Source organism: Larus michahellis, chromosome 8, assembly GCF_964199755.1.
Source record: "Larus michahellis chromosome 8, bLarMic1.1, whole genome shotgun sequence".
Taxonomy (NCBI): Eukaryota; Metazoa; Chordata; class Aves; order Charadriiformes; family Laridae; genus Larus; species Larus michahellis.
Window position 1 is genome coordinate 695,755 of NC_133903.1, and position 10,086 is coordinate 705,840.

Genomic DNA, 10,086 nt, shown 5'->3' on the forward strand with positions numbered 1-10,086 from the left:
AGCTGAAATTGAATCTCAAGTTTACAAATGGCTCTAGGTTGGGATTTCCAAAGGAACATGAAGTTAGGAGGCAGACAGCTAAATACCAGGAGATTTTATCTTTTGCATGATTCTGCTCCTTTATCAGGACAACCCATAATTTCATTTTAAGAGAGATGGTGGGTTCAGTGGCTAGAGCACTAGGGTGGGTCTGGGATATTGGCTTCAATACCCTGGCCCTCTTCTTCTAAGAGCTTGTCTAGGACAATCAGTTTCTATGTGTTTAGTTCCCACTTAAAGAGATCATAGTATATCTTTATTTCACAAGAAGTATTGGGAGGATTAGAGATTAACCTGCTCCTACAGGGAAATGAGGGGACCGAGGTGTGTCTGAGAACTGACAGATTTTGGGCCAGGTGGAACTCAGATCTGCCACTCACATTTAGTGTTGCTCTTTAATTGTCTTAAGTAAAGGTAAAACATATAAACAACATTTCCTTTCTCCTGGGAATTATGCAGCAGTATTATACTGAGTATCATACTGAGTAGGATCGTCTTACTCTAAACCTGAGAACAGGTTATCAGTGTGATAATACAGGGTGTTCTTAGATCCTTTCTGATTTGTTGGAGCATAAACAATTTCTAACAGAATTTTCGTTTTTAACTGTGTACTCAGCAGTGTTTTATTTGTGTACTTCATTCGTAAAAGCTTGATTCAGAGGATTTAATCCTTACATATTAGATTGCCCAGAGAGGTTAGAGAACTTCCGTCCTTGAAATATTCAAACGCAGCCTAGAGCAATGTGCCCTAAGTTGGCCTTCTGAGGAGGCGCTTGGGGCAGAGGCCTCCAGAGATCCTTTCCAGCATGAATTACTCTGTGATTCTGTACCTTAATTGTGGTAACATTGTCATATCACTGTTTGTCTCTTTACTACTTCAGATGGCATCCACATAGGCATCCTGCAATCAAAGGTTTTCTCTAGCTCAATGACACTGTCAAGTTCAGAGAGCCATCCTTGCTATTCCCTAAGAAAATTGAAGGCTGCCACTGGCTGAACTTAAATTCATTGAAATGAATCTTCCAAGAAAACTTTACATTTTTTGAATTTGTTTCTTCTTGGTGGAAAGTATTCTCCTCTAGTTTGGTTTAGCTCTAAAAATGTGGATTCTGGTGCCAATAGAAGACTTAATAGGGACTAGGCGTTGTTTTTGCTGAACGGTCTATGGGCTTTTTTAAAAATTATTGTAATTCCTTCTAATGAAGTGGCTGGATGGTTTTAATAAGATTTAAAACTCATCGTCTTGACAGGATTTACTGTTTCAGAAGAAGAGATTTTCTCATAAACAACATTCTCTTAAGTTTTATGTAAAGTTGCGACATACACAAGAATCGCCTGATTCTCAGAAGTGCTTAATTCCTCCTTGTGGCAACAGAAGGCAGTGATGTGCAGTTGTTCAGCATCTCTGAAATACAGGATAAGCCACTATGAAGTCTTGCATTTCTTGCATTCCACATGCGACTTTCAGATGTGCAAGGAATGCAGGTCTGTCACTTACGGTATTGTGTGCGCCAGCTGCTTTTCAACTAGTGACATGATATTTTAGAGATTAGCAGCGTGAAGAGCTAATGTGTATGTTATGTCTGTATATTGCTGCAAATCTGGATTGCTCTGGATTTTTTTCTTCAGCAGATAGAAAAATGAATAAGGTAAAAGGAACCAACAGAGTCTGATAATTATGCAAAATATTTCAGTGCTGCAATTAACAGCAGCTATAATTTTAGTCCAGATTTAACATCAAAGGCGGTGGGGATAGAATTAGGATTTATATTCATTATAATTCCGCCAAGGCTTCAGTGAGTCTGATTGCTAGAATTCCTCTTTTGCATTAGCCGTCTTAACTCTGCCGAGCAGCTCTCTTATGTGCCTGGGTATGAGTGAGCTGCACTTGCCTCACATCGTCATCTTGCAATTCATGGAAATGCCAACACTGAGTGTTACATAGAAGTTCCAGCAGGCTTTGTTTCTGCTCTTCTTCGAAACAGCTGCCAAATTATGTTACAATTATCATGCAGTTTCAGCAGGGAGTATTAAAATGACAGCCTACTTGTGAGCTGGAACCACGTCATGATGTGGTCCGGAGGAGACCGTTCTCAGGAACGGAGACCCCTAAATGTTGGTGGGGAAATTTCCAGCCCACTCAGCCAGAAATGCCCTACTCAGTCTGTTGAGGTCTGCATTTAACCGTGGACATTACTGACTTTGTCCATTACGGAAGAGAATGCTATAACTAGCTCTGAATCCTCTAAGACACTTATCAAAGGAAAGACTAGTTCTTAGTAGTTTTCAGACTTAAGAAAATTGCTAATATTATCTAGATAATTATTTGTATAATAAATGAAAGAAGTGAGTAATTGCCATTGTTTAGCAATGAAACAGAGCTTTAAGGTAATCAAACAGCAAGACTAGCTGTTGTTTCATCTGTAGGAAACACAGAAACTCACAGATGTGGCAAAGTATTATTGTTTTGTACATAGTAAGAGGTAATAAGCAACACGTTCATGATTCACAGAAAAACCACCAGGCCTGTGGCCCATGTTGTCAGGGGACTGTGACTTGTGACAGTGTCAGAGTTGGGATTAGACCCTTCTCCTCTATCTCACAGCTGCCTTGGATTTCATGAAAGATAAATCTTCTTAAGGGAGAGTTACATTTTAGGCCATAAACACTTTCTGGCGATGCATGCTGTAGCCTAGTACTTCATTTCGTAAAATTATCTGCAAACTTACTCCATGCTTTGAGCTATGTGTCAACTCCTCTTAAATTTTTTTCTCATATTCTAAGGGTTGGGACTTAATATAAATTATTTTTAGCTATCTTGTTAGCATTGCTTTTCCTCAAGGATCAGAGAATTAAGGAGAAATAACACTCAACGAAATCAGTACAATTAAGCCTTAAAAGATGTCATGTTGTTTAAGATCATCAAAACTGTCTGGTGAGTCAGCATGGTCAAGCATGAGGATGGAAAACGTAAACAAAATTTAAAAAGCAGCTTTTTCCTCGAAGTTGTTTTTTGTTCTGTTTTGGTTTGTTTTGTTTTTAATATTTTCCTCCTCTTCCAGCCACAATTTCAACATTATGGTTGAAAATCACAAAGTGCCTTCTTTACAATGGAGGTGTAAGAATAAAATGTGACCAAAACATCTGTACATTGCAAGATTTCTCGGCAATCTGGTGTGTGAACTTTTGATGTATGGGGAATTGTTAACGCCCGAAAGAATATAAAAATGTACAAACACATGCTGAGTGCGAAGTGCTTGTTGGACGAGGTAATTGGAAGAGTCAGTCCAAGGTTGCCTTTGGTCTAATGCTGTCTATGCCTTCACCAGAGATTGGAATTCTGTCAAGGAAGAAAATGAGAAAGGCAGGGAATAAAACTAGATGAAAGTGGTTTTTAACATCTTTAGAAAAGGTAGGTAGAAATGACTTAAACTCCTAGCCATGGAGGGCTCCCAAGTTATTATAACACTGCACAAGCTACTGCTAAACTGAGATTCTGGGGGCGGAACAGATTTTTCACTCCTTAGAAGGAGTAAGTGCAGAGAGGAGGAATGCGCCTGTAAATTCATATTTGTGGGAAATCCTGAGCTAAAGGTAAACTGTCTTTAACCTGTTACAAACTGACTATAGCCAAGGAAGCAGAGAGTGAATTAGGTCGAGCCTGTAGGTTTCAATATGAGGGATTTTTTGGTTTTGTTATTCCAAAGAAGAAACACCAGTAGTGATAAAATTTCTGAAAGGGAGATTCAGTGGTTAAGGGCTAAGATCTGCATCATATTTGCAAATAAGATCTGCCTTATTTGGGGCTCATAAACTGGAGCTGCTAAAGCTGCTGCTAAAGCAAATTCCTCCAACAGTGTATCTCCCTCTCCTCCCAAACTCTGGCTAAGATTAGCACGTGTCTGTTAGAGTTATTGCCACCTGTCCTAGTTCAGCCGAGACAGCCCTGTTTTCAGTGACTTCATCTCTAATACATGATGCATAATGTCCTATTTTCCCTTGCTGCAGTTTCTAAAAGAAATAATCCTGGCTAATTCACATCATCCCTGTGAGGTTTTCTTTAGGAATTTGATTTAGTTTCTTGTAGACTGCCCAGTGAAACTTGCCCTTATCTGATAATTCTCCAGCACAAAATTCTGTGCTGCATTGCAGCAGTTCCAGCCTTGAAAAACACCACCAGTCTTATTTTACATTACTGAACTAACCACTCAGTAATATTTGCCAACCTTTGACAGTGGTAGATGAAGAAATAAGTTTACGTAGGTGGAAGCATGTTTGAAAATGAAAGTGTCACACGGCCAGAAGTGCAGAGCATCCACCGCCAAAATGGGAATTCAAAGAATGAATAGGTGTTGGGAATGTTTTAAAGATCTGTCACGTTGAGTGTATGGATCAGACATACGGCAGAATTAGCCCCAAGCCGTTATTATTGATTGGAGGAACAGGCTCTGCATTGGGCCTAAATATCCTGTTGCTGCAACGGACACCAAATGGGAATAAAGCTATGAGAATAAAGGAGTAGTCGCTAGTATAAAAATTGTGGCAGAAAGTACCAGGCCAAAGTACTTGGATGTGTTCTTCATGCCATAGTTGGAATGCAGCCCTAAACGCATGCATTTTAAAACACCAATTTTATGAAGTTTCCAGAAGTCTTACCTTCCACTCCAATTTTGCCATCACCATCAGTGTCACCTGCAGCCATAAAAGCCTTGGTCTCCGCAGAGGTGAGGACTCTGGCACTCGAAGAGAAATTCTTCAGAAACAGCCTGAAACAGAACCGGGGAGAGTACTGTGCTTGAGTTTTATTCTCTGAAATGCCCTGGCATATTGGTATTTCTGATTTTCTTCAGCCCGTGCCAAAACACCCGTAATGTAATGCCTGCTCTTGTTAGCTGAGGAAATCCACACAGATTCAAGGAAAGGCAAGGAATTGGGTTTTATTTTTAAAATGGCAGCAAGTTTTTCTAGGACACCAAGCAAGTTACATTGTTTAAAAAAATACTTACTGAAGCTCATCTTCTTCGATGAAACCACTCTTGTCCTGATCAAGGATTCCAAAAACTTTCTTTATCTGATCAGGAGTTTTGCTGGATAAACCAACCATGGAGAAGAAAGACTTGTAGTTGAAGGAATCGTCAGCTGGAAGAAACGGAAGTTGTTCAAATATTTTTCCTTGAAGTTGTTACTACTATATGTTTTCCTTGTGAATATGTATGTCTTTTCTTATGCATCAGCCTGCTCCTCTTTCTCTTGTTCTCCGGTGTAGCAAAAAAGACGATTCGGTGGATGATTTCCCTTTTTAATCACTCTGTGCCTGTGGTCATATATCCTTTCAGCCAGTTTGAAGGTTTCTGCTACAGTGCTCATTCTGCTAAATCAGGATTTATGCAATGTCTCACAGGCAATTAATAGCAATTATTTAGAGGGTGCTACTGTAGCTGCAGACCAGCTCCTATAATTCTTACTTCCTTTTCGCTTAGTCCTTACTGTGGTGAGGAATTTGGTAGAAAAGTAAATAATTCACGGTCTTAAACTAGCTCTTTGAACACTTGGAAAATTGGCTTGATCTTGCTGAGGAATTCTTAAGAGAGCTGAGACTGGTCATTGCTTCACAAATGACACTTTGATTCTGCAAGCTGAGGCTTTTTTTGACATTTTTCAGGAAAAGGCTAACTATTTAAATATAAATAAACCTGTAATGGGTTTAAAAATTGTCAAAGTTTAGAGTTAAGCCAGCCCTAACTGAAACTGTGGCCCTTTAATTGCTGCTGTGTTTCGGGGAATGTTGCCCACCAAATAACCACTTGTCAGACTTTGTGAATTCAAGGGGCTGTACTGTAATGTAGCTCGAAAGAGACCTCACGGGGAAGGAATCTAAGGGGAAAATGATAGGCATGTCATCTTAAGACATAAAAATGATATGCATCTTTTGGCTGCAGAGAGACCATTCCTTACCCTGGCAGCTGGAGAGAGCAGATTCGATATCTTTAGCAGAAAGGATGTCGGTGATGGCCATTGTTGAACTGTAAAATAAATTAAATGTGAGCTAATTAGTCATTAAAATGACTTCTCTGCCTCTTCCGTGGCTCTATTTGAAGTTGCTGCTGTGACAGTATATGATAGGGCAGACATTATTCATCTAATCGCAAGCGGGGCGCACGGTAACAGATGCTGCAGCAGGTGCTCCCCCGTGGAGCTGGGTGAGGAGGGAGGGACTGTGCAGGCGGAGCGCGGGGCTCAGCAGCGTCTGGGCCTCTGCTGCTCGGGGGTCTGGCACCAAGAATCACAGAATCACAGAATCTTCATGGTTGGAAAGGACCCTTAAGATCATCGAGTCCAACCAAACAACCTACAATCTCTGCCACTAGAGAAGAACTTCATGGCTTCCTGGAGGGGCGTCACCACTCAATTAAAATCTCATTATTCAATTAAAATAAGGCTCAGTATGACCCCTAGAACTGTATCTGGAATAAATGTAATTGGAATTTTAAAAATCTACAATTACTATCCATACATGTGGTGATCTTTCCAAAGAATGAAAATCGTCGTGCAGAATAAGTAATAATAATTTTACTCATTTCAGGGAAATCTAAATTTGGAGAGCAAGTTCCTCCTGTTTAGTTGCAACAATAAATGTAACTGCACTATAAATTTGGCTTGCTGGGCTGCTGTATCATTAAAAGATTACATTTCACGATAGCTTTATAAAAAAGTTTTCTTATGTCTGTTGTGGCATTTTTTGATTTATTTTTTTTTAATTCCATGTAGGTGATAATAAACCAGATTTTTATCCAAATTTTGGCATTTCAGTATATTGATGTGCTTAGAACAGAGGTATTGAGACTTGATATTCATTCCTAATAGAGCGGAGGAGGTGTGTTCTTCTGATACAGCAGCATTTGACAAAAGATAACTCTTCAGCCACCAACAGCTGCAAGAGTTTGCCAACATGATACATATCGCTTAAGAAAATGCTGCAAGGCCTGAATTTCTAGTCAATTTTTTAGTGTGAACGTAGCATCGATGCATTTACGGTTTGGTAAACGGCACACACCAGTGCAATTTAAAACTTGTGACAATACTGTAAAGTAACTTCATGTTAATGAAGGAAGGGGAACTAAGGCATAGAAAAGTTATTCTTGAAAGCCACAAGAGAACACAAATATCTTTTCATGAATCTCTAACTGCTCTTCAACAACATCCCCCGTCCGGTCTGAGCATGGAAAGCAGCGTTCTTGAGAAGGAAACACCATTTATAGTCTGTGCACTGGTTTCAGATCTACATACAAGTCGAAACTGCCCCAAATGTGAAATGTCTGCCTCCGTACCTGTTGGTTTGCAGCAGAGGAAATTGTCATCCATTTCAGTCCCTTTTGGAATATCTCAGAAGGTGTAAGGAGACAATGGGACAAATTCACGCTGACGGCAATGAGCACTTCTCCAGCTAAGGCTGACGAGGTACTTTTGTTTTGCTGGCAGTTATTTTGTCCCAGTGGCTTCTTGTGCAAAGTACTTCCCCCTCTCAGCACTAGGCGAGATAATTTGGAGCTCTGCCATTCACCTAATTCTCTCTGCTGACAGGATTAAAAATGGGGAAGAGTTGAAGGAAAACCTAAAAATTGCAGCATGGTCTCATTTTTCACAAGGGGCATCGTTCCTGTCTTTTTCCTTCCTATGATCTGAATGCTGATTCTATTCCAAGTTAGCTTGTAAGAAAGATAAGACATACGGGAAGCTGAGAGAAGAACAGATAGTTTAATTGCATAGGCACTTTCCATTTAGGGAGCATTTTGCTTTTGTGTTTCGTTTTCTGAAAGCAGAGGATCTAATCAGCTTACCTTTGTGGTCTTCTTGACTGGATAAGGAAGCAATCTGCTTGGGAGGAACGTACTTGCTGTGTGTCTCCACCGGAGCTGAGCTTGCATATATATACTTTAAGTTGTATACCATATACAGATTTTAGATTTCGGCGTCACGAAGGGGGAATGGTGTCAAATGAACTTGCCTAACTAATCATCTTGCACTATTTTTATCTCAAGAGAATACATATGATATTCGCAAACGAAACAAGATAAGTGGCTAGATAGGCGAAAAGGACAGAGCCATATCAAATTTCTTCTGATTTAAGCAGAAAATACCAACTTCTCCATATGATGTGGGGCAGAAATCCCCCCCCACTATCGGATATGCTTGATCCAAGGAGTCAGATGAAATGAAGCACTACTAACTTCTGAAGAGATGCCTTTAATGAATGTTTAAATGTGATAACTTGTTATCTTATCTGTAGACACTTCATGTGATAAAGTTTCATCGTTACAGCACTGAACACAAAAAAAAATCAAAAAAGTCCTGTTCAAATATTGTTTGTGTAGCAAACCATTTAGGGGAAATAATAGTGGTGTGGTCTCCCAGAATTTCTGGTCTGTTGTTGTTTTGAAAAAAGCACCACACAGTGAATTTGTTGCTACAGGAGGTAAAATAATATTATGTCAATCCACGGAACAGTTGGTTGGGGGAGGGTATTTTGTCTGGTATGTTTCCAGAGAAAATCTTAGAATTCTGAAAGGTTCTAACATCCTGTTTAGTCGCGTATGTATGAAGCAAAGGGGTTGTGATCTACCCAGCTGTCTCTGAGACAAAAGCCCCTGAGCCCTTCATGAAAGATCTTTGCTTTCAGAGTAGAGAGAAAAATTTCGATAGCGGCATCACTGCAGGGAACACTATGTGAGGAGCGTCTTTGCAATTCTGTAGCCTACCTTCCCATCTCTTTTAGATAAGTGATTATGGTTTTTAGGGGTTTTGGCCAGCACTGTTTCCAAGTGTTCCTTTGTGCTAGTTACCTTTTTTTTCTTTTTTCTTTTTTTTTTTTTTTAAATAGCATAGAAACAATTCGATGGTCTCCGTTTTCTTTCCTGAATGCTGTAGCCTAAGTGGGTGAGGAGCCTTGGTCTCACTTGTGGCTTGAGGCAGCAGAACAGGGAAAGACAAGTGCTATGGATGACAGCCCAAGGTGGCATTATGGCCAGGGGTAAGGGATGGCATGGGGTGACAGTGCAACTCGCATCACAGCTTGAGGTGGTGGCACAGTAAGAGAGGCTGTCTTAATGTTAGACAGAGTATCAAGGCATCCTTTTTCAGAAGCACTTCCCTCTAAGGTGGAAGGCAAACCTAGCCAAGCACTGAAGTCAACGGCTAATAAATCCTAGTGTGAAGCTGAAAAAGCGGCAAGTGGGGTACCTACGAGACCGTAGTGCATCCAACAGTGACAGCAGCTGGTGAAAGAGGAACAAAAACTATCGCAAAAGATACTGTGTATGGAGGGGGTGGCAGTTCACTTGCTGCATATAGACATAAGAGAAATTATTGCTACAGGGTTTCTTCTTTTTACAAATTCTGCATGTCTGCTCTCCATGAAAATGTTTCACAGATAATTCTCGTGAGGGGAAGAACTGTTGGTTATGAATGGCTGTGGAAGATGTCAGCTTTCCCAGTTTTCTGAATGGGTTGTTCACCAGCTGACGCTGAAAAATTACAAGAAGAATTTGATGGATAGATATTTAATACTGGCTCTTGTTGCCACTGGTGACATCTGGTAGAAGGGTTACAAATATCACTTTCCCCCCTCAAACTCTTCTAAGAAATGACTTTTATTCTACATGGGAAAAAATTCCTCTCCCTTGTGCGCACACCAGCCTTTTCTCCCCCTCCAATTCGGAAAATTGCCTACATAGTGCCAACAACTGATGTGAAGTAAGTAGGGCGTCCAAGATAAAAACTGCCGGCATGATATGACCTAATGAAGCTAAGTTAAGAGGAAGGCCAAATTCTGCTGAAACTCTTGGACTGCAGGAGTCTACATGGGAATTTGGGCTCTGGTATCTATTTCAGAGAATGCATTTGATTTTAGATGCAATGGCTTCTCATTTTGCCCAGAGCTAATTCCACATATGTTAACCCCTCGCCCCCACTCTTCCCTTTAAAAATAGCATTGATTGCTGTTATTTCCCTTAATGCCTGTGGACTGTTGCCATTAGTTTGAACTTTTGT

The 10,086-nt window shown here is 40.3% G+C and overlaps 1 protein-coding gene across 1 annotated transcript; it reads right to left on the reverse strand.

Moving 5' to 3' along the window:
• Positions 1 to 641: 641 nt before the first annotated feature.
• Positions 642 to 7,936, reverse strand: LOC141747369 (parvalbumin, thymic). Its single transcript, XM_074597538.1, has 5 exons — positions 7,878 to 7,936; positions 5,995 to 6,062; positions 5,046 to 5,178; positions 4,696 to 4,805; positions 642 to 3,379 (listed from the first exon to the last, which is right to left on the reverse strand). The coding sequence occupies exons 2-5, from the start codon at positions 6,053 to 6,055 to the stop codon at positions 3,354 to 3,356; spliced, it is 330 nt and encodes a 109-aa protein (XP_074453639.1). The 5' UTR covers positions 6,056 to 6,062; positions 7,878 to 7,936; the 3' UTR covers positions 642 to 3,353.
• Positions 7,937 to 10,086: the final 2,150 nt, after the last annotated feature.

Bases quoted from the DNA above. Each gene is read 5' to 3' on its own strand.
- LOC141747369 (XM_074597538.1), bottom strand. From the start codon at position 6,055: ATGGCCATCACCGACATCCTTTCTGCTAAAGATATCGAATCTGCTCTC. The intron at 5,179-5,994 runs GTAAGGAATGGT...CGTTTCTTCCAG, and splicing joins TGCTCTCTCCAGCTGCCAGG to CTGACGATTCCTTCAACTAC. The intron at 4,806-5,045 runs GTAAGTATTTTT...GTTCTGTTTCAG, and splicing joins ATCGAAGAAGATGAGCTTCA to GCTGTTTCTGAAGAATTTCT.